The sequence below is a fragment of the Sabethes cyaneus genome, chromosome 3 (genome assembly GCF_943734655.1).
Source record: "Sabethes cyaneus chromosome 3, idSabCyanKW18_F2, whole genome shotgun sequence".
NCBI classification, from domain to species: Eukaryota; Metazoa; Arthropoda; class Insecta; order Diptera; family Culicidae; genus Sabethes; species Sabethes cyaneus.
The window spans coordinates 234,463,099-234,487,734 of record NC_071355.1 but is presented as its reverse complement, the minus strand read 5'-3'; the positions used below and the strand labels follow the sequence as shown (position 1 = coordinate 234,487,734).

Genomic DNA, 24,636 nt, shown 5'->3' with positions numbered 1-24,636 from the left:
AGCGTGCGCGCGCGCGGCTTGCGATTAACTGTCTTGTGACCCGCCGAGTTGCCAGCACTGTCTTACCCGCTGGGGGGACCAATCAGTTCTGTTTCGGATTTGCTAGCGTTACGACGGTTCTCAGAAAGTGTCTCCAAAGCTTGAACGGCCTCGTTTAGTACCGTGCTAGTGTTCTAGAAGTGATCAGATTTTTTTCTCTGTGTGTTCAAGATTTAGTGTCACTCAATTATTTATGAATTTAACAAAATCATTTTAACCTAAAAAATTGGAAAAAGTGAAAAAAATATATTCATAAAAAGTGTCCGCTTAGCGAAACATGCTAAAAGTGTTTAAAATCTAATTCAGTAACCGTAAACCGTCGCACAACCATGGATAGTCCTTCGTCCCGCTCGGATGGCCCGAAACGCCACAGCCTGACCGTGTTCAATGAAAGCGAAAGTGACAACACCAACAAACGGTCGCGTACCCCGTCGCCTCAACTGCCGCATAAAGGTCCGAAAAAAGTATCCTTTTCCGACGAGCTCCCACAGGGAGTCGCAGGGTCCTCTGAACCGTCCTCCTCTCCGGATGCAGCTTTGACCCAGAAAAGTGAAAGTGTCAAACTGTCCCACTCCGATGTGAACCCGTTTGTGTTTGTGCTGCAGAAAAATGACTCCTATCTGGATCACCTGCACCAGATGGAGGACACCGTAGACTCCGCTCCGCTCAGCACCTCGGACGTGTTTCCAAATCAACGAAAAGTTTCGATCCATAAAACGGAAGAAAGTGAAACTCCATTGGAAGAGCCGGAGCAAAGGTCTGCGCCGGTGTCGATCTTGAAACCTAGTGACCCAATTTCAGAGCAAGCATCAGCACCGGAACCGTCACCGGCCAAACCGTCGACGACCAGCTTTGATCCCATTTCCGCCGGATTAGTGAATGACCTGCGGGCTCAAAGCAAGTTGGTCAGCGAAGCGATGGCCGGAAAAAAGCAAAACTTAGCTGACAGTGACAAAATTGAGAAAAGTGTCGCCGTTGCAGGTGCTGCTGCCCCGGCGGAAGCGGCTGTTAGTGTGATGGAACTGGAAGTAAAGCGTGACAAGCGCCGTTGGTTGCTGATTTCCGAGCTGAGTGCGGTTCTGGGCGAGGAGAAGCACTCCGTCGATGGATTCAAGCGTATTTTCCGCGAACAGGTGAGTCGAGGTTGAACCGATAATTTTAAAAGAATTAAGTGAAACCTACAGTGATAATGACGGGGGGTAAAAGAATCGAACAATCCGTAACAAAGCGTGTGCTTAAATTGTATGTTCATGAGAAAACATGGTAATTAGAATACAATGCAAAGTGCTATTTGTACGGCACTGCCCGTGTCTCTGCCGAGGCAGAGTTTCGAAGGTGCATTTAGTGTTTTTTATTACTCATAAATAGAAGACCATTAATTTCCACTCAGAGTGCGAAGGAGATTATTACCGCCGCGTCAGTGCGCTGCGGCGCGTCATTGATCGAACTGTCAAAATGCTTTAACAGCTGGCATCGCGCCGCCACGCCGCATTGCTCATCGTTAACAAAAGCGCTGTCCGCCCGTAGGCTGGCTGAGCGGTGCTGCTGAGATCAGACCGGGGCGAGCAAGCAATTTCTTCGGATAATAATAATAACAGTGTGAACGCATCGCCATATGGGATGCTGTGACTCCGATGGTATCGAGATTTGCTACCACTCTAGGGAGCATTGCGAGCGAATATGGCGCAGTCACGATTGGTTTCGAAGCGCATCATTACGGTTCCAGTCAGCGTGGAATGATTGATGCGTATGTGAAGGAGATGATCATTATTTCTCCCTGGTGTGAGAAAAATTATGCCAATTGGTTCGAACCGATGTGAAAATATTTCCCTTGAAACGTACATATGTAGTGTTTTTCGGACACATGGTGAAACAGCGTGTTAGCGTTTTGTAATTGCAATGGTTTTTCACAAAAAAGTGTTTGCAAATAGAGTAGAGTAAATCTCATTCCTTCTATCTGTTGTTCCTGTGTACGAAATGAATTAAGTGTTTTAAACCAAAAGTGTGACACCCATAATTAATTTACGATAAAAGTGAATTCCTTTCAATAGTGATATAATCAGGCGCTTCACTGCCATTACAAGCTAATATAGTTTCCATGCTAATTTGTGGTAGTTAAACATGCACAAAATATCTTTTATTGTTTCTCACAAAAATTGATTCTTGCAGCATTTGTGTGCCTTCCCGGGTAGAAATGCATAACGAATATTAATGTAAAAACATTACGGTTACTATGAATTTTACTGTTTACAACACTTTATGCTGTAACTTCACTTTTCATATTAATGTAAAAAATTTACGATTACAATGAATTTTACTGTTTACTACACTTTATGCTGTAACTTCACTGTACCGTTCTTGGAAAATTTTTCATATAATTCGGCAACAATGCAAATTGTTTAGAAGCAGGAAATAATCTCTATCTAAGGTCCAATTCTTGGCAGGTTGAGTAATTTGTAGACACAAATTGTGTTTCTTCCTCCGTCTACTGTAGAAACCATCGATTGAGAAGTTTAATCTAATTCGTTTTACTGACGGGACGACGACACTTTGCAGGCGCTTGCGACTTACTTGTTCGTCTGTCAACATATTAGCCGCGATTCTTAACGCGGTTGTTCGGGGAAAGGCTCCGTTCCTATGGAATAGACCGCAACCTCGTTGTTTGTACGTCTAGACATTGAATGAGGTGTCAGGCATATTATTAAGTTTTATAACGGTAGATTTTACAATTGACAGACGGAACGATAGAAGACAGTAATGAAACAAAGAGTCGATAGGATATAACAGATTGAGATAAGGCGTGAATGGGAAAGAGCGGAATTTGTAGGTATACTGACCTCTAATACTGTCCTAATATGAGCGATGAATGCGACTCGAAAATCATAATAGTTCGAAGCCTATCAAATTCATTGTCATCATATCTTATCAAAAACATGAAATACCGTAATTAATCAGCCGGTTTTATTTTGTCCTAATAATCCGAAAGCCTACAATTTTTTTTTCAGAACTCACCTTAAATTTCATTGTAACTTTGTTGTAAAACAGTGTAAAACTTATAGTGAATGTACCACAAATTTTACTGTTTTTGGTTTTTATTTGTATGGGAAAAAGCCGAAAAATTTAGTGTTACATCACTTAATCACCCCCTTATTCGCTGTAAAATTGACGGTTTTCATTAAAATTTACTATGAAAACACTGATATTCATGGTAACTTCAGTGTAACTTTTACAAAGATTTTCACTGTTTCAATGTGGTTTTTCGAAGGTTTTTAATGTTTGTAACAGTGAAATTTAATGTTTTTTCGCTATACATTTTTATTCGGGTTGCCTATATGTTTTAATCAATTTCGATGATTTATGGTGTAAGTTAGAACGTTTTATCGTTCATAAATTTGGGAATTGGCCGTTCAGTCGCTGAAAAAGTAGACGTGTTACTTTACTTTCATGCCAACGTTTTGACCCGGGTTTCATTTGAATTCAGGGCTTTTAAAATATGAGTTTTATTAGCTACAATGGTGATTACTAGATTACAAAGTGATAAATATCTTAGTTTGGTAACTTTTAGCCTATAGCATTGTCTTGCCTTGAAGTTTGATGCACAATGTTTTAGTAAATGTTGTTACAGTGATTAATCTTGTAATAATCGATACGTTATCTTTAAACAATAATAATAGTTTTAATAAATTTATTTTATTTAACGTCTTATGTCCGGTATTTAACGACTGATAAGCCAATTCTTAAGTTTACAATTCATAATAACAATAGAAGAATTCCCAGTTTAAAAATTGTTGTTGTTGTTATTCGTTTATTAGGACTTATTAAGCGCAAGGTTCATTCGAGTCCTCCAGTTTAAAAATGTAATTGCCATTTCTACTTGGGGGACCGACAAAAATGATCATGCGTCCCCTTTTCTATGAGTATCGATGGAAGAGCCTTTTTCATCGCGCTTGAAGCAACAGTGTACATATGTATCAGTCCCCTAACGTTGAACTACTCTCGGACGCTTGGACTTAGTACAGCATCTAATAGTATTGTTGACCAAAAACGTTAGAAATAGATATCATTCATTCAACAAAATCATCGGAGGTACGAAATAAAAATATGATATGGTAAAAGTCGTCCATAAGAATTTTAATATCGGAGGCAAATTACTAAAAAGTAAATTTAGAGTTATGAAGGATTTTTCTGCATTCTCATAACGTTATTATTTCTATTGTTAGACAACGGTAAAAAAACAAGCGACAAAAGTTTTAAAATTTAATACACGAATTTAATAATTCGGCCATACCTTTTATGACTTTTAAAAACGCTTGTCGTTTGAAAAATAATGTGGGAAATTGGCGCTACTGCTATTGAATCTTTAACTACCGTGAACGTACCATATTCTGCGCAGTTAAGACATTTTTATGATTCTTCCGCTATTATAAGTATTCTAGACTTAAATTAATAACGTTGATAGCAGCAACGTGTAGTGCTACGGTCTATAGTATCTGGTAAAATACATGGGAATTAAAAGTCGACCAACAATTGAGTATATTTTTCGTTTTGTAAACTTATCCACGGTGCCTAATTCTGCGCACTTTCTTGCCCATGTTCCTAATTCTGCGCATGTTTGTTCCTAATTCTGCGCACCCAAAAAGTAACAATAAACACTCATACCATGTTGTTTATGTCATTATACGCTAAAAGCACGTCAAAAATCCGGCATTAGCCATTACCATAAATAAATCCATGATTTGGCGTTCTTGTACTGACCAGGTGGCACAGGAATATTGTTATCATTTTGATTGGCTTATTTTAAATATTTTATTGTCGATAACGTAAAGGATGAGTTGATTCGGGGTTTCTGCATACTGAATATTACACTTTAGATATAAATTAAAAATTGTGTTTTCATGTAGAAACCCCTTCGCCACTGCCTGACAGCTCCATGAAGTTGGACATTTAAATAAAAATCAGAAAACATGGTTCCATAAATTGGCGCTCGTAGGTTCGGACCCCGAGTCGCAACACAGGATTCCAATCAATGCAAGTTAAACGTTCTACTTGAATTTTCATGCCTCTATACCACAGCCATTTGGGTGAGATTGCGTATTCTTTCGTGATTTCTTCGAAGGATACATTACTGCGCAGAATTTGGAACATGAATAAAAAATCTGTGCCTAAATCTGCGCACTACTGCGGCGCATTTTTCCAACGAAAGCAAGGCATGCAATCATTCTTTTTGTCTAAAACATGACTAAAACTAATTATTCTTTCTAACTATGCTGGGTAATTTGATCATTGGAAGGAATTTCGATCATAAATTTGTTAATTTTCTAGAATGACAGTTTTAGCGTTGGCGCTAACGACGTTATTTTCTGACATATAAAATACTTTCAGTTTCACTTTAATTTGTTTCGCTGTCAAATATTATGCCTCTTTGGTGAATTATGGCGTAATATTCAACAGGTATTTATTAAAAAATAACACAATGGCCATAGTTATGCACAATGTTGAAAAATACATATGTATATAAAGAAAAAAGCGCAGAATTAGGAGCGGTCACAGTAGTTTTATCGTGAACTTAGGCTTTGTTTTGCATGGTCATTGCAAATTATTTTTAAAGTTTTTGTCACCCCCCCCCCGCTTGGAAATTAGCTTGAAAATCGGGGGCAAAAAAATAATTTGTAGGATATGAATTATTTTTTTTATAAAATCAATTATCTGTGGGCTCTACAGCCTGAATAATTCGAAAAATGAGTGTACGAGTTGCGTTAATGCTTCTAGCACGAAATAAAAATGGAAATTCGAACAATGAAATTTTTGCATGGAAAATAATAACGTATATGACACATTCCAGCGTTACGGGACACAATTAGCACCCATTTTTACCGTGTGAATCGTCTCTTGTTTGACCAATTTTTTGGCAAATACCTTGTAAAATAGTTGTTTAAAGAGTACGTCATTTTCCATTAGAATGCCAGGGATTTGATGAAACAGGAACCGATCTGCATAGCAGGGATAGTTTCCCGTAACGCTGGAATGTGTCATATATTAAAAGCAAGAATAGATTTGGTTTTCACGTTTAAACTTTAAATAAAAATGCTTAAAACGCGTATTTTTTTTTGCTCGAATAAAAAATTCACTTTGTTTTTTTTCGCCCCCCCCCCTTCAGTGGCACAACACTATGAGGACAAAAACTTTATAAAATATTTGTAATGGCCATATCAACTATAATCTATACCTATAAAATTGGATTTCGGTCTGTCTGTCTGTCTGTCTGTCTGTCTGTCTGTCTGTCTGTCTGTCTGTCTGTCTGTCTGTCTGTCTGTCTGTCTGTCTGTCTGTCTGTCTGTCTGTCTGTCTGTCTGTCTGTCTGTCTGTCTGTCTGTCTGTCTGTCTGTCTGTCTGTCTGTCTGTCTGTCTGTCTGTCTGTCTGTCTGTCTGTCTGTCTGTCTGTCTGTCTGTCTGTCTGTCTGTCTGTCTGTCTGTCTGTCTGTCTGTCTGTCTGTCTGTCTGTCTGTCTGTCTGTCTGTCTGTCTGTCTGTCTGTCTGTCTGTCTGTCTGTCTGTCTGTCTGTCTGTCTGTCTGTCTGTCTGTCTGTCTGTCTGTCTGTCTGTCTGTCTGTCTGTCTGTCTGTCTGTCTGTCTGTCTGTCTGTCTGTCTGTCTGTCTGTCTGTCTGTCTGTCTGTCTGTCTGTCTGTCTGTCTGTCTGTCTGTCTGTCTGTCTGTCTGTCTGTCTGTCTGTCTGTCTGTCTGTCTGTCTGTCTGTCTGTCTGTCTGTCTGTCTGTCTGTCTGTCTGTCTGTCTGTCTGTCTGTCTGTCTGTCTGTCTGTCTGTCTGTCTGTCTGTCTGTCTGTCTGTCTGTCTGTCTGTCTGTCTGTCTGTCTGTCTGTCTGTCTGTCTGTCTGTCTGTCTGTCTGTCTGTCTGTCTGTCTGTCTGTCTGTCTGTCTGTCTGTCTGTCTGTCTGTCTGTCTGTCTGTCTGTCTGTCTGTCTGTCTGTCTGTCTGTCTGTCTGTCTGTCTGTCTGTCTGTCTGTCTGTCTGTCTGTCTGTCTGTCTGTCTGTCTGTCTGTCTGTCTGTCTGTCTGTCTGTCTGTCTGTCTGTCTGTCTGTCTGTCTGTCTGTCTGTCTGTCTGTCTGTCTGTCTGTCTGTCTGTCTGTCTGTCTGTCTGTCTGTCTGTCTGTCTGTCTGTCTGTCTGTCTGTCTGTCTGTCTGTCTGTCTGTCTGTCTGTCTGTCTGTCTGTCTGTCTGTCTGTCTGTCTGTCTGTCTGTCTGTCTGTCTGTCTGTCTGTCTGTCTGTCTGTCTGTCTGTCTGTCTGTCTGTCTGTCTGTCTGTCTGTCTGTCTGTCTGTCTGTCTGTCTGTCTGTCTGTCTGTCTGTCTGTCTGTCTGTCTGTCTGTCTGTCTGTCTGTCTGTCTGTCTGTCTGTCTGTCTGTCTGTCTGTCTGTCTGTCTGTCTGTCTGTCTGTCTGTCTGTCTGTCTGTCTGTCTGTCTGTCTGTCTGTCTGTCTGTCTGTCTGTCTGTCTGTCTGTCTGTCTGTCTGTCTGTCTGTCTGTCTGTCTGTCTGTCTGTCTGTCTGTCTGTCTGTCTGTCTGTCTGTCTGTCTGTCTGTCTGTCTGTCTGTCTGTCTGTCTGTCTGTCTGTCTGTCTGTCTGTCTGTCTGTCTGTCTGTCTGTCTGTCTGTCTGTCTGTCTGTCTGTCTGTCTGTCTGTCTGTCTGTCTGTCTGTCTGTCTGTCTGTCTGTCTGTCTGTCTGTCTGTCTGTCTGTCTGTCTGTCTGTCTGTCTGTCTGTCTGTCTGTCTGTCTGTCTGTCTGTCTGTCTGTCTGTCTGTCTGTCTGTCTGTCTGTCTGTCTGTCTGTCTGTCTGTCTGTCTGTCTGTCTGTCTGTCTGTCTGTCTGTCTGTCTGTCTGTCTGTCTGTCTGTCTGTCTGTCTGTCTGTCTGTCTGTCTGTCTGTCTGTCTGTCTGTCTGTCTGTCTGTCTGTCTGTCTGTCTGTCTGTCTGTCTGTCTGTCTGTCTGTCTGTCTGTCTGTCTGTCTGTCTGTCTGTCTGTCTGTCTGTCTGTCTGTCTGTCTGTCTGTCTGTCTGTCTGTCTGTCTGTCTGTCTGTCTGTCTGTCTGTCTGTCTGTCTGTCTGTCTGTCTGTCTGTCTGTCTGTCTGTCTGTCTGTCTGTCTGTCTGTCTGTCTGTCTGTCTGTCTGTCTGTCTGTCTGTCTGTCTGTCTGTCTGTCTGTCTGTCTGTCTGTCTGTCTGTCTGTCTGTCTGTCTGTCTGTCTGTCTGTCTGTCTGTCTGTCTGTCTGTCTGTCTGTCTGTCTGTCTGTCTGTCTGTCTGTCTGTCTGTCTGTCTGTCTGTCTGTCTGTCTGTCTGTCTGTCTGTCTGTCTGTCTGTCTGTCTGTCTGTCTGTCTGTCTGTCTGTCTGTCTGTCTGTCTGTCTGTCTGTCTGTCTGTCTGTCTGTCTGTCTGTCTGTCTGTCTGTCTGTCTGTCTGTCTGTCTGTCTGTCTGTCTGTCTGTCTGTCTGTCTGTCTGTCTGTCTGTCTGTCTGTCTGTCTGTCTGTCTGTCTGTCTGTCTGTCTGTCTGTCTGTCTGTCTGTCTGTCTGTCTGTCTGTCTGTCTGTCTGTCTGTCTGTCTGTCTGTCTGTCTGTCTGTCTGTCTGTCTGTCTGTCTGTCTGTCTGTCTGTCTGTCTGTCTGTCTGTCTGTCTGTCTGTCTGTCTGTCTGTCTGTCTGTCTGTCTGTCTGTCTGTCTGTCTGTCTGTCTGTCTGTCTGTCTGTCTGTCTGTCTGTCTGTCTGTCTGTCTGTCTGTCTGTCTGTCTGTCTGTCTGTCTGTCTGTCTGTCTGTCTGTCTGTCTGTCTGTCTGTCTGTCTGTCTGTCTGTCTGTCTGTCTGTCTGTCTGTCTGTCTGTCTGTCTGTCTGTCTGTCTGTCTGTCTGTCTGTCTGTCTGTCTGTCTGTCTGTCTGTCTGTCTGTCTGTCTGTCTGTCTGTCTGTCTGTCTGTCTGTCTGTCTGTCTGTCTGTCTGTCTGTCTGTCTGTCTGTCTGTCTGTCTGTCTGTCTGTCTGTCTGTCTGTCTGTCTGTCTGTCTGTCTGTCTGTCTGTCTGTCTGTCTGTCTGTCTGTCTGTCTGTCTGTCTGTCTGTCTGTCTGTCTGTCTGTCTGTCTGTCTGTCTGTCTGTCTGTCTGTCTGTCTGTCTGTCTGTCTGTCTGTCTGTCTGTCTGTCTGTCTGTCTGTCTGTCTGTCTGTCTGTCTGTCTGTCTGTCTGTCTGTCTGTCTGTCTGTCTGTCTGTCTGTCTGTCTGTCTGTCTGTCTGTCTGTCTGTCTGTCTGTCTGTCTGTCTGTCTGTCTGTCTGTCTGTCTGTCTGTCTGTCTGTCTGTCTGTCTGTCTGTCTGTCTGTCTGTCTGTCTGTCTGTCTGTCTGTCTGTCTGTCTGTCTGTCTGTCTGTCTGTCTGTCTGTCTGTCTGTCTGTCTGTCTGTCTGTCTGTCTGTCTGTCTGTCTGTCTGTCTGTCTGTCTGTCTGTCTGTCTGTCTGTCTGTCTGTCTGTCTGTCTGTCTGTCTGTCTGTCTGTCTGTCTGTCTGTCTGTCTGTCTGTCTGTCTGTCTGTCTGTCTGTCTGTCTGTCTGTCTGTCTGTCTGTCTGTCTGTCTGTCTGTCTGTCTGTCTGTCTGTCTGTCTGTCTGTCTGTCTGTCTGTCTGTCTGTCTGTCTGTCTGTCTGTCTGTCTGTCTGTCTGTCTGTCTGTCTGTCTGTCTGTCTGTCTGTCTGTCTGTCTGTCTGTCTGTCTGTCTGTCTGTCTGTCTGTCTGTCTGTCGGTATGTTCCTTATAGAATCGAAAACTACTGAGCCGATCGGCATGAAAATTTGCATGTAGGGGTTTTTGGAGTCAGGGAAAGTTCTTATCATGGTTAGAGACCCCTCCCCTTACTAAGAGGGGGGCTTCCATACAAATGAAACACAAATTTCTGCATAACTCCAGAACTAATCAAGCAAATGGAACAAAATTTGGCATGTGGGTGTTTTTGGAGACAACAATTTTTTCTATGGTGAATTAAGACCCCTCCTCTCTTTACGAGTGGAATTATAACCCCTCTACCTTTTAGGAGGGGGGGCTCCCCTACAAATGAAATACAAATTTCCTCATAACTCGAGAACTAATCAATCAAAAGGAACCAAATTTGGCATGTGGGTGTTTTTGGAGGCAAGAATTTTTTCTATGATGAATTACGATCTCTCTTGTTTTTAGAAGGGGGGGGGCTCCCATACATATGAAATACAAATTTCCTCCTAACTCCAGAACTAATGAAGCAAATGAAACAAAATTTAGCATGTGCGTGTTTTTGGACACAAGATTTTTTTCTATGATGAATTGAGACCCCTCCCCTATTTAGGAGGGGAATTATGACCCCCCTTTCCTTTAAGAGGGGGGGCTCTCATATAAATGAAATATAAATTTTTCATAACTCGAGATAGTTCAAGCAAATGGAACCAAATTTGGCATGTGAAGGTTTTTGGAGGCAAGAATTTTTTCTATAGTGAATTGGGATCACTCACCACTTTAAAAGGGGGGGGGGCTTTCATACAAATAAAATACAAATTTCTTCATAACTCGAGAACTAATCAAGCAAATGGAACTAAATTTGGCATGTGAAGGTTTTTGAGGCAAGAATTTTTTCTATGATGAATTAGGACACCTCTCCTTTTTAGGAAGGGGGGGCTCCCATACAAATGAAATACAAATTTCCTCATAACTCTAGAGCTGATCAAGCAAATGGAACCAATTTTTTTATGATGGTTCCCCCACCCCTGTGGTAGGGGCATAAGGATTCTCATAGAAATAAAACAGAAACAGAAAACAGAACTCAAAACTAATCGAACCCGAGAAATTTTAGACTCTTCCATAAAACATTAGTCAATAACAAGACCACCAAGAACTATCAATAGTAACACTAGATGATTCAGGGCGAGACGGCCGCAGCCCGTGAGTGTTGACGGCGACCCGCCGTCGGAAGCGCCGGCCATTGAGGAAGGAGCAGTCCCCCCACATAGATTACCTTTATCTAGGTTTATTTATTTTCCTAGGTCTACTGATCTCTATTACTTTCCTTCAGTTGGGTCCGAACGAGCGACTGCGAGTAAGGAGAGGATCACCTCTGCGAAAGATTTTCCATGAAATGATACATCCCGCGTAAGGTTTTTCGCGAAATGGTATTCCGCGAAACTCTATATTCCGCGTTATGGTCAACCGAGAAGTGGTGTTTCGCAAAATGGTATTCAGCGAAATGTTATATAATCATGTCCTTTGCCTCATTTCAAATATTTTTTTCTCGATAACGCTCAAGACGAATCGATTTGAGTTTTTTGCATTTTAAACATTGCATTAAAGTGACGATTATTAACAATTTTGTTGTCATATGGAAACCTCTTCCTCTCTCCCCTGCGGCTGTTTGAAGGTGGTCATTCAGGAAAAACATGAATTGCGGTACCATGGATTGGTGCCGAAATGAATAATTCAAAAACGACATGAAAGTATATTAAATTATTTCGTGTTTGACCCATTCTTATTTGAAATTCGAACAGAGATTATTTATAAGACATCTTAGACACTATACACCATGAACCAGTACCAATTTAAAGCTAACCTCGGCTAGAGGTTTCATGGTCGGTAAATGCTGCATTCAGTATGAAGGAACGATGAGGACTGCTTTTAAAGCGGCGCCACATACGGGTACTGTAGTATTTTGTAAAAAATTGCCAGGATCTAGGTAAGCATCTCGGGTAGATAAACTGATACTGCCCGAGCGTGGGATGTGGTTCCCATTCCACCACCCTATTAGAACGACAAGGTCATCAGAGTACATTTATGACTGTCAGTACCAAAATAGATTAAAATAATGGTCATGGTGGTCAAACCTTCCGGCAAAAAAATGACTGTCAGTATGGCACCCAGTGTCTATCTTCACTTCCCTTCTCCGGTTATCAAGATGAAAAAATATATTTAAAATCGAATAATTTTGTTTCAAACAAAAATTGAAACCATCAGAATACTGTTAGCCACATCAACATGCTGTTCCTTATACACGAATTATAGTTTAATGCTCAATTGACATAGCAATAAGAATTTCTAAATAGTTGTTTTCATCTATAGGTACAAGCAATTTGCAAAAAATTAATTCAAATTAACTCTTTTTTTCGCGCAGATCCACTTTAGGCTTCTCAAAAGCAGACCGCCTCAAATCGGCGAAGACTGCGCCGACTCAAGTCGGTTACCACTTACCACTTTCAACCATTTGGCCGCGGAATTTACGAGTCCCGTATGCAAATTGCAACCGCACTCGGTCTGCGCACTGCGGGGTTATGTGGTGCAATTTTTTTGTTTTACATTTGCTCTGCTTGTGAATCCACAGGCAGTCACCTGATTGAGCTACATATGGAACTGACGATGGCGGTGGTGCTTTATTGGTCCTCCGGCGATTGCAGCAGCAGCAGCAGCAGCTCTCCGATTCAGATGTGCATTTGGTCGAAGTAACGACAACCCGGGGAGAAGGTCGCCTGAAGGTGACACCATCGGGGCAAGTCGGCTGGAGTGCGGAGCTGCTCGTTCCGAGGCGTAATTTATACGAGATTTAATAAGCTGCGACTAATAATCGATAAAAATCGCCAATCGTCGGTTTCCTGTGTGAGGCTAAATTCATTCGCCTGGTATGGCCCAGCACAGCAGAGGGTACACGCAGATTTTTACCGTCGTCGCGACGCGACTGTCGGACGGAACTTTGCCGCGAAATAATCTACCGAGCTGATGGCGTGTGCACCCGCGCGATAAACTTACGGAATTTATTGAATCCGCCAATTTGCGCATACCGGCCGATCTGATTGGCCGCTTTGAGACAGTTTCCTTCTTGCAGACACGAAATGCACAACGATATGAACTTTAAACTTTTCTGCTCAGATTGCAGCTCGTTCAAAGCCAGAAAACTGCAGAATTTGCATTAAAATTTAAATTTATTTGAGCCAGCATGTGGTAGCGATCTTTTTACAGACGCTAAGCTAATGACTTCTTTTCCCTACATAGATTGGTTCAAGTCAACGTAAATAACTGCATTTAACGAGAAAACTCGGTAAGGAGGGCAAATTTTTTTTTTTTTTGCGATCCAATACTTTAACACTATAATAAACCTGCTTATAACACATCGATCGAACTAAACCATCGAGGCAATGCTACCAATGTGAAACATTAGTCTATTAGCCGAAAACTTTGAATGCTTCACAGGTTAAAATCAAAGAAGCAATTTGCTAATGAATTGGGCTCTGATGCCAACAAAGGCTGGTCTGTCGGTAATCTGCGTTCGTGAGATCTACCCAGCCAGGCAGGCTGGCCGGTTTGATTGATAGCGAGGTCATTCGCTTGCAACTGGTCACTTGAACCAGTTTCCAAGGTATCTCGATAGAGAGGAGAAATCACCGACTTCGACCGATGTCATAAGGCAAAGCAAAAAAAATGTCATCAATGAAATCCATTGAGGCGCTAACCGAGCTGAAAAACAAGAGGCAGACTTAATGACATACAATCGTATTAGGCTTTAATGGGTTTCAACACCCTATGTTTGAATCATTTAGTAATATGAAATTAAAAGTGAGCATTTGAAATTTAAAATGAATGGTGTAACAACCGCCGGTAAGCAAATCAGTATTCCAAAAACAGCCTGCGCATGCATATTTGTTCCCAAATAAAATCATTTCTTTACACAGAGAAGCGCGATCAGTCAGGCGTTTGGTTCAATTGCAGTCAGCAGAAGCCTAGATTTTCCAGCAAGCCCTATCTACCCTTCCCACATGGTAAACGATCCGGTTTAGCCTTTTCGAGAGACTCGCAGTCAGAGCTAACTTTAGTTGTAGCAGCGATGTTGAAATTAGATACGCGCGTAGCCGCGTTCCACCTAAAAATCGATAAATCATTTCATTCCTTCATGTCCGATTAGGGCTCCCGTTCGATAAATCGTGGTGCTGCCCGTGCCGTTGGTAGGTAACAAATCGAACATTCATTGCATTTCCAATGGCATAGGTCTAACCAACTTCTGAATTATTTTTTTTTTTTCGGATTCCAAAATATGAATAATGATGCCTCTCTCGAGGGCCGCATTTGTTGGTGCCTGGATTCGTATCGTAAACTAGATGTTGTTATCATTGAGCAGAGCATTCAGATAAATCTATCAATCAATCGGAAATCATGTGACAGAATACACATGAATGGTCAATGTTTGCACTTAATTATTTGTCGAACCATTTCGGACAGTACAAAAAATCCTTGTCGTTTTAAGAAATCGAGTCATTATTATGCGGCCATTTAAAATCTGACTTTTTTATGTCTTGAATTTCTATTGATATTTGTAGAAAGACAAGTTGATTTTTTTTGGTTAAATTCTACTAGGTACCTACCTATATATTTTATTCTGACAGATGCGCATTTTGCCTACGGCTTTCAGGATTCAATGTACTTTTCGAACACTGATGGAGTCTGTAAGTCGTAGGTAGAATGCGTATGTGTCAGAATAACATAAATACTAGACGTTAGATGTCCGTTTTCCCTTGTGAATCCCTCTATTCCAATTCCCTTGAGTCAAGGAATATGTATGCCAATTTTGATGAAGAACCGTCCAGACGTTCGGGAGTTACGGTCGTTCCGAAAATCATTATAGTGAAAGTAATGAGGAACTTGGATTAAAAGCTTGGGTAAAGAAAAACGATACAAATTCTTAGTTGAGCGTTGCTTCAATGATCATTCATTACATAATTTTACGCTCTTTCCCCTTCACGTCTCTTCCCACTCTGTCTGAATATTATAAACACCTTTGTTTCATTACTTTCTTCTACCGTCAATTATAACAATTACTATAGTAAAAAATTACTTACTAATTGGCTTGCCATCCTAAGACACAGCCTGATGATCAAAACTTCTCCAATTAACTCGGTTGTGGGGTGCCGGTTTCCAATTCCTTAGACACCGCGTACTCTATACTAGATCTCCCTCCACCTGATCTAACCATCTTGCGCGCTGCATCCGTGATCTTCTTGTTTCTAGTGGATTTGAAGCAAACACCATTTTTGCTATTTTGGTAAGCATCATTTTTGCAGGGTAGTTGTCTAGCATTCTTACAAATTGTAAGTTACAATATGCCCTGCTTATCGTATCCTGGACAGCTTTAGCCACCTTTTGAATACTGCCATAGAGCTGTGCGAGTTAACGGTTCTTCCTCCGCCTCCATACTCTGTTCTCTTGTACGCTGTCGAAGGCCGTTCTTTGCACTCATCTTTCGAAAACTCCGAGCACTCGCCAGTCCTCCTCGAACATTGTCCTTATTTCATGCCCCTAGAGAACAACCGATTTAATGAGTGTCTTGTACAGTGTACATTTAGTATGGGGGCTTAGTCTGTTTGACCGCAATTGTTTATGCAGCCCTTAGAAAGCACGACTTTCGCTAATCATACATCTTCGAATGTCGCAACTGGTGTCATTGTCCGTCGTTATCAGTGGGCCAACCAATGAAGTCGATAATCTACCCGAAATCCGCACACAGCATTGTGTACCATCCATCGTAGATTGAAAAAATCTCGAAAGTTTCCTGGCGAAGCCGTACGCGTCAATGATTTTCCAAAGGTCTTTTCGGTCGATGGCATCATATGCAGCTTTGAAGCCAACAAAATAGTGTAAATATCCGTTGTCGACTGTCTTGCGACGAAGTCGGTTTGATAAATTCCCACGTATCTGTTTGCAATTGGTGATAGTTGGCCGAAAATGATTTGTGACAGCGCTCTGTAGGCGGTATTGGGACGGTAATGGCCCGATAGTTCAAGGTCCGTCGAGTCAAGGTCCAACTTGTCGTCGGTCTTGTAGATCGGGTAGATAACCCCGTCTATCCACTCCTCCAGTAGCTTTTCTGTACCCCACATACCAATTAGCCAGTGCAGACAAGTGGCCATCTTTTCTTGTCCCATTTTAATAAGCTCCACTCTGAACCCTTCCGATGCCGCTTTTGATGCCGGAAGATCTGAGTCCGCTTCACATTCTTCTGTCTGTGTTTTCCACGTTCGGATGTGTACGTGTGGCACTGCGCATTTTGCTGAGCTATAAAACTGCCTGCCTGATAAAAGTGCTGACTTCAGTGTCGACCAGCGTTAGCGTCGCGACCAGTGAGGATTCCGATTACATTCATTGAGGATGGTTTAACCATCGAATACGTAGAACATGGAACCGTTTAAATATATATTGAACCAGTAGTCTATCTATCTTTAACATTGAGAACATATTATAATCAGTAAAATATCGATTCATGTTAACGATTATTTCTGGACTGACTATAGAAAGCAAAGTTTTGACAAATAAAATAAGCCATTTTATCACTAAGCTATCGCGTATTGATGACAAGTTCTTCAGACAATCCCACAGTACGGGCTACTGTCTGGCTTAGGCTGAAGTAAGAGCTGTTCAAGTCTCTTGTTACAGTCTACCTCGAAAAAGTCCCCCGTGAATTAAATTCGCTAATGAATCGTCTAGCGCGACGGCAATGTTAGGGCACGGGAAGGTATTTTCAGCCCATTAAGCGATTGCTTCCATTTTTTCGGCCTATGGCCTAGATCTAGTGGAAGAACAGGCGGTTTTGACGTTATTTTAATAAAACATAGAAGATTTCTTACAGTCTTGAGAAAATAGTTATAGCATATTAAATTGTATGTCGGCAAAGTATTTTTATTGGCAAAAGAAAAGGCAAATAGGCTGAATTTAGCCACGTCTGTATGTGTGTGTGTGTGTGTGTGTGTGTGTGTGTGTGTGTGTGTGTGTGTGTGTGTGTGTGTGTGTGTGTGTGTGTGTGTGTGTGTGTGTGTGTGTGTGTGTGTGTGTGTGTGTGTGTGTGTGTGTGTGTGTGTGTGTGTGTGTGTGTGTGTGTGTGTGTGTGTGTGTGTGTGTGTGTGTGTGTGTGTGTGTGTGTGTGTGTGTGTGTGTGTGTGTGTGTGTGTGTGTGTGTGTGTGTGTGTGTGTGTGTGTGTGTGTGTGTGTGTGTGTGTGTGTAAAAATCACGTGGCACGATTTCTCCGGAACCACCCAGCCGATTTCAACAATTTTAGTATCACATGAAAGGTATTGCTACTGCAAAGTTTTTGAGAAAGTTTTGTTGAAAATCAACAAGCAGTTCAATAGTTATGCTTAAAAATGTGTTTTTACCAAGTGTCAGTTAGTTGAACGGTTCTCCGAGATGGCCGCACCGATTTATGCACTACTAATCTTGCTTGAATGTTATTATAGCCTCATAGGTCACTATTGATTTGTTTTTAGATTAGGCGTTTAATTTGGAAAATAAGAGTAATCGTATGTAACACAGTAAAATTTACTATAATTATTAAGTTAAACTTTATTAAGTGCATCTTTTTACATGATTGGGGTGATTGAGAATCCACCTATTAGGGTGACACAAATTTTTGTTTTTTAGTGCATCCAAAACATAAAGTGTCTTAACAAAAGTTGTAGAACAGAGTAAAATAAGCAACTTTGCTGAATATAAAAACTGTCTGTCTCTTAGTACTTGCGAAATATATTGATTTGTTTAAAAAAGCACTATGTAAACTCGTCAAATAATGCAATTTCGTAATTTTTTTCAGATTTTGGAATAAAAGTTAAATGTTGCGTTTTGTATTTGAAAATGTATTTTGGAATTTTTGGATGCAAAAATTATCAAAACGGCGGGCTTTTTTTAAAATCGATTTTTTTTTTTCAACTTTCCAGAGTATCGTTCTTCCTCAAATCTCAATAACTGATTAATAACTTCGCATACAATTTTTTGTTGCTTTCGTTAAAAAGACACTTTTTCCACTAAGCTATTCAGTATATTAAATGCATATGCATAGTATATTAAATACGCGTTGATAATATATGACACAACGTTAACAAGAGTTGAATTATGTGCAGAAGACTTGCCGATTTCTAACTCAAATGACAAATAAAATGGTATAACAAAGGTTCCTTTCGCCAATAGGTGGATTTAATCGGGTTTTCGCGTAGGGTTGAAATTCACAGTTTTTACAGTGATTTACGCGGAACGTATCCTTCGCGTAAAAGGCGACTTCAGTGTAGTTAATAAATTTCCAGCAGTTTCCGTAATTGTGTAGCAAATGAGCATTCAATTTTATCGTGCATATTAATATGATCGGTGTATAAAATCAACGTGCCATCGAAATTTTGCAATTTTCGCAAACTGATTGTTTTACTAATATTAATATATTCAGTTAGTAAATCTCAATTTCTAGCAAAACCATTTTAGTTGCTTCCTGTGACATGAAAACCTATTGATAATAACTTTCTTTCTGCAACACACTTTGCTTTGATCAATGCAACTATCTGAGAAAAATTTGTAATTCTGGTTTAAAATGCTCTAACGTTTTGATAGTACACCTTAAGTGCCACAAAACCGGCGAAACTATACCGGAAGGCATTAACGGCAATAGCGCAATTAAACATTTCGATTACTTTTCAGGTCGTAGTTTTCGAGAAGAATGGTCTTCTAAACCATTATGACTACCTGTCAGGAGAGTGTGTGTTTCGAAAACTAGTTGTTTCTAGTTTCGCCAAAAAACTTTATTCGGTTCCGTTCCGAATAAGAATAATGGATTTGAGTATGCAAAGGAAAGCGAAGCCTATACAACAATAGCCTATACGAAGCCTACACAGCCTATATTTTTATACAAAAGACTTTCAATTCCGGGGCTATTGCTACGATCCTAATTTTAACAACCTCTTCCAGCCGAGATTCGAACATACGATGACTGGCATGTGAGACCTATGTCGTACCTCGAGACCAATTGAGAGAGTATGATGATGATCAATTTCTTTTTTAATGAAATCCGAAAGAAAATCAGAAGTGAATTGCATTGGTATAAAATTTCCCTAAACTTGCTGTAATATTCTCACTTTCCATTTTGCTTATTACAATAAAAATTTAAAATTGTTGAAATATAACTGATATAAATCAGAATGTATTTGCCCTCAATTGCATTTGTACAAGACCATGCAAGTAACGTAGCAAATCTCAACAAAAAAATCCCTGAGAAAAATTCCTCCGCAGCCGAAGTCATACCGAACCAGTATCGGTTATTCCCCCTTTATAGGTTTGGACGACCATTGGTCACTGTCACCGAGCGGTGCGGAATCTGTGGCAGTCCACGGCAAACCATTCGGAATCGAAATCGCGCGCGCCTATCTTCCTCGATTGTACCTGGATTTATTGCACGTCGCGCTGCGCGACTCTTTTGAACTCTGCGCACTTGCTTTGTATGCCGAAAGCCGTTCGATGTCGATGTCGTCGACGTTACCGATTCACCGCACGAAAACAGGTCCCATTTGTGGTCACCACCACAGTTCGATGACAGTCAGTATCCGGGCAAATAGCAAACCCAAGAAATGCTATATCCTCCACATATTTTCTGTCCGATCATCTCGCATTTTGCGCTGCCATCATCGGTAGGATGCGAATTGACAATAACATATTGAGAGATGAAGCGAAAATGATATACACAACACAACTGGTCAGGACAGCCGACAGAGCTTTTTTTGCCCAAAAAGGGTCTTTCACATCAGGAAGGTGCCAAAGTACAGCAGCGGCACTTGTTGTGTTGAATTTTGTTGTGACGCCGCCGCGCCATGCCGCCACGCACCGGTCCACTCGCGAGATGAAAGCCCACCAATTAAGGGTGGTGTGACCTTTTGTCGACACAGAGGGAGGTGCTCGCGCCGGCTAAATATCCTTAATCCCCGAACCAATTACAACGAAATTGGAAAGATTTCATCTACATTGTTTGAGTCATTTTTGGTGGTACATTTTGGCAAATGTTTTACGTAAATCCGTTTTACGAAGCGCAATCACGGCTGTGTTTCACCTTATCCTGAACAAAAACCACGACAGCGATAAATTAAAGGGCACATCGATAAGCGAAAGAAAACTTCGAATCGATAAAATATTATTGTCTTCAATTTGTCACGGAATGGAAAAATGCGGCTACGTTTTGTATCGTTTTTTTTTTGTTTTTTTTTACAGTTTATCATACATATTTTTCCCTTACTGGTGATGTTGTTTTGCTGAAACATACAGCGTGTTTCTGAAACATTATTTCTCGTCCAATCATTTCGGTGGCAGGTTTCGAAAGCAAAATTTAATACGAGCACGGCGACATCTGCCGGAAAGGAATGCTCGCTCGCTTTTATGGGTAATTTTTAACCGGTGCCCGCAATCCGGTGCTCGCAGAATCCGACGGATCGCGATTACACGCGAAATGGAAGCAATTATTGCGTTCGACATGATAAGTGTTTTAGCCTTGGATTGGATTTTTATTTTTATGTTCTCCGGACAGAAAAATGAAGCTGTAAAATTTCATTAAGGCTTTTGATGTTTTTTTCTGTTGTTTGAAAGTACTGTGAGGCTTGCTTTTCGAAACGGTTTTATGTGTTTTGACTGGATAAGCGTTGAAAATTTTTGCGATATGTAACCTTACACTGAAAGGAAGCCGAAAAGAGACGCGGATCGATAACGAATAAATGTTAACTGGTATTGAGACATGAGCATTCCGCTGATTTTTGGTAATGCGAAATAAATTGCAATGTTACTGTAAAAGTCATTATTTTTGATAGATTATCGTATGATTGATAAAATATCCGATTATTAATGAAACTTTCTCTTTTGAATCCAGTATTTATTCTGATTAGCCTTCCGCTTTATTGATGTCTGTTCCAAACTTGCATTGCAAAAATTTGGCAATGGTTCAAAAATTCCAAATACTCGACATAGCGAACTCGCACATCGCACTGCTTTTGATCTTTCCATAATTAAAACATCATTTCAAAAACTACTCGACTCAAGCATCCGCGTGAGATAATCGTTCGGTTTTCAATCCCAAACCGAGTGAGAAATGTAAGCAACACTCACCGGGTATAAGATGCAAACACTAGAGATTAAGTGCAATTAATTGCTGCCGAGCGCTCCGCTCACTCCGCTACGGTTCTACCGATTTTCAATCTCGCCACGATTCCCGCCGCGTTAAGCGAACGCCGCCGAACGTTTCCCGGAATCTCTTCCGCGCCCCAACCCATACGAACCAAAGAGAAAATAATGGAAAAGAAATCAAACTTCGAACACCAGCACTTGTTGTGCGCGGTGTTTTGCTTTAATGCAGCGGCGCCGGCGAAACAAACAGCATAAACTTATCATAATTTATCAAGCGCGATGATGATCTGCGCCCCTCCGCGTCGACGTCAAGCGCGCGAGGTCAGCCATGCGAACCGCGCCGGGCAAGATGAAGTACCCTTAATTTAGTCGGGTAACAGATTAGTGAAGCTTTCGATAGCTTAAGTAGTCTGATAAGTATTATTGCAGGTGTCTGGTTTGATTATTATCTATTGATCACACCGTCGTCTCGGTGACACAGCCTCTGAATTCTAATTCATAACCGATCGTTTATCAGCTCCATTGAGCTGTCATTGATATTATGTAAAAAAATCGCATTACCTTAAACGCAATCTTATATAAACGAATATTTATTTCATCCAATCCATCCATTATGATTCTCGACCAGAAGATGCATCCGAAACCACTCAATTCATTGAAAAAGGCCAAATCGATTTGACCCGGATGATCGATCTGCGGGCAGATAATAAAAAAAGAACTGTGAATATTCCATTACCGTTTATCTTCGAGCGATCGTTAAAAATATCCAATTGCCTGAATCATCGCGAATTTTCGTCCAACAACGAAAGCGACAGGTTTTTTTCTTCATTCCAAATTTTAATACCTACAGGCACGGGGTTCGTTTTGATTGCAAGATGTCATGTAGTGAAGATTTTACGACACTAAAAATATAGCATATTATGATGTGAGAATGGCTTGAAGCAACTGTTGACAAGTGCATGCCGCCTGACACTCAGCTCAGTGGTAATAAATACTTTTAAAAATTAATCAAATCAAGTTTACTGGACAGGAAAAAAATCTCAAACAAAATTATATCACGCAATAAAGACTTCAACAGCCGAGCAAACCCAATTAGCATCCACAATTATAGTTTTTGTCGAACAAAATTGCGCGAACAAATGATTATAAATTACATTATTATAAACTATAATACATACAATTTAAAACATAATTATCCCCAAGCTGCGAGCTAACAACCGTTTTGTTAAAGATCACTTCATTCAACATACACCCTTCTTCGTACCTGCCGCTTCGACTTCGTGGTTCCACATGATCATGTTGCATGACGCACTTCTCGAGCTCAACACGGTGCGCAACATCGCCCGAGGGGTGAGTTCATGCAACGTTTCGCCCAAAGCGTAGCAGCACCGAACGACGAACGACTTTTGTGCCAACGAACGCGCGGCGATCGAAAGTGAAAGTTTATCCCGCGCATCCCTGCCGCCACGGGAGCACAGCCAGTAGCAGCGCGAGGCTCAGTTCAGCTTCGTCTTGTGTCAAACGAACGATGCTACTATGTAGGTACCTCGCTTCATCGCTAACGATCGTCGAACCCACCACACCAGGTGAAGCTGATCAACTGGGAATAAGGGAAACGAAAAGGTTCGTCGTTTGTTCTACTGACTTATATGAGGCATTCAAATCTGTTGTTCGCTCGAGTACGGGCGCGCAGGTTCAGGATGGTAAGCAGTATGCAGTTAGTGGTGGTTCGGAAAGGAAAATATTTTACAAACAGTAAAAAATCTATTCAAAACGTATAACAGCGAATCAAAAGTAAAATTTTCCGGAAAAAATGTATGCAATGCAAATTTAGTTTTCAAATTAAATTCGAATTAAAAAATATTGGCAACACTGCCGCTAATAACTGATTTTTTTCACATTCTTTGGGCAATTTTCTTTGAAAATAAAAATATATTTTCTCTCTAAACTCTAAACTAAAATATTTCCAGACACATAAGCAAAAGAATATACCTAAGAGGATTTGACAAAAAGGGGTCATTTCTTTAAGTTTTATTGTTTGTTTATTTGTAAAAAAAAATCACCGGACTCTTGGTGGTCTTCATCATATAAACACGTACAACAGTAAATACATACAAATGTACAATTACAAATTTATCATCTACGAGTCGTCGTTGATAGTTATTAGTCGTCAAGTTGAAGTCGAACCGCATTTAAATCGCATTGCCGTTAATCGGATAGGGTTATACAGTCCATAATTTGCATTCCGTCCTTGCAGGTGCAGGAAATACCTAGTTCTGAGGTGTCAACAATTCAGTTGACTCAGAAGGGCGGGAAAGTCAATACACGGAAAGAAATATGATTCCAATGCCATGAATGAAATCATAAAATCATGAAATGTGATTTCATGTCAAATCATGACTGAACTGCCATATCAGACAGCACAAAATCATGAATAGTAGTTCATGATTTTGCGTTGTGTTGTACTGCAAGAAGACCATGATATCATGTTTTTTATTCATGGTGTATTTTCATAAATCATGAGCTAGAAACCGGGAATCATGAGTCATTTTGCTCGTTTTGGAGATCAAACTTCTACCCGTGTATCTCCTAATAGAAATCTAGCCAGGAACATGTCTTGAGCGTTGGCACGTCTTCTTTCTAGAGTCTGCAAATTAAGTAAACGGCAGCGTTCCTCATATGACGGAAGGTTTCTGGGATCGCGCCGTGGAAGGCTACCCAACGCAATCCTAAGACTTTTTTTTCTATACTGCTACGATTCTAGCGTTCCAAATTTGTTCATATGGACAACAGATCACTGATCCGAATTCCAAAACAGATGCTGACGGTAAGCATGTTATTCGAGCACCAATCTTCAAATTTGTCCCCAAGGCGTTGCAGATAAATGTAGTCGAAGTCCATTTTAATTACCTTAAAGATTTTTAAATTGTTAGCATTATAAGATCGGCAGCCTAGTGACAAAAAAGTTGATAGTTTATTTATAAAAAAAGAAAAGCGCAGTGGTCCAAGATTGCTCCCCTGTGGTACGCCAGGGATATTGCTAAACGAGTCGAAAAATTCGGATCCGATCTTCATACTCAGCCTACGGTGTGTTAGGTATGAGTGTAGCCACTTGCAGAACGCAGAGGAAACTCTCAGCTTCTCCCGCCTAGCAAGGAGGATACCGTATCTTCACGTTCTTGATCCACCGGATCAAACGCTGCTTTCAGCTCCGTGTACACTGCATCAATTTGCACCCCTTCAGCGCAACATGAAGCGCAGGCAGAACGAAACGAAATCGACGTGGAAACTGAACTGTGAGGAAATGTAGTGTTGACAGCTAGCGAACAGGAGGTGCTCGCAATAATCGAGGAGATGTCTTATTGACACCAAACTTTGAATTGAATTTGAATTTGAATTCATGCTGACCTGAAGCGACAAATCTGACAAAATTTGGCTCAAATCCGAGAAGATCGATTACACGGGCTCGATTAGTCGGACACTTCGTGTGGAATGACCCACGTGCTTGGATTATTTTTGCCGTTTATTTCATAGTTTTTGAATGAAATTTCTGTAGACAAAAAGTATCACTTTAATACAAGCCTTGAGGTTACCCATTTCTAAAATTCGAAAAAAAAGTCGTTTTAAAAAAGTCAA

General features: G+C 41.1%; 1 protein-coding gene across 1 annotated transcript in view; it reads left to right on the top strand.

Annotated features, from left to right (window-relative positions):
- The first annotated feature begins 368 nt into the window (after positions 1 to 368).
- The window catches only part of LOC128741919 (NADPH oxidase 5), a 141,785-nt gene continuing 117,517 nt past the window's right edge, over positions 369 to 24,636 (top strand). The window contains exon 1 of the mRNA XM_053838043.1: positions 369 to 1,172. Within this exon, the coding sequence (XP_053694018.1) occupies positions 369 to 1,172 (804 nt within the window). The remainder of the gene's footprint in view (positions 1,173 to 24,636) is intronic.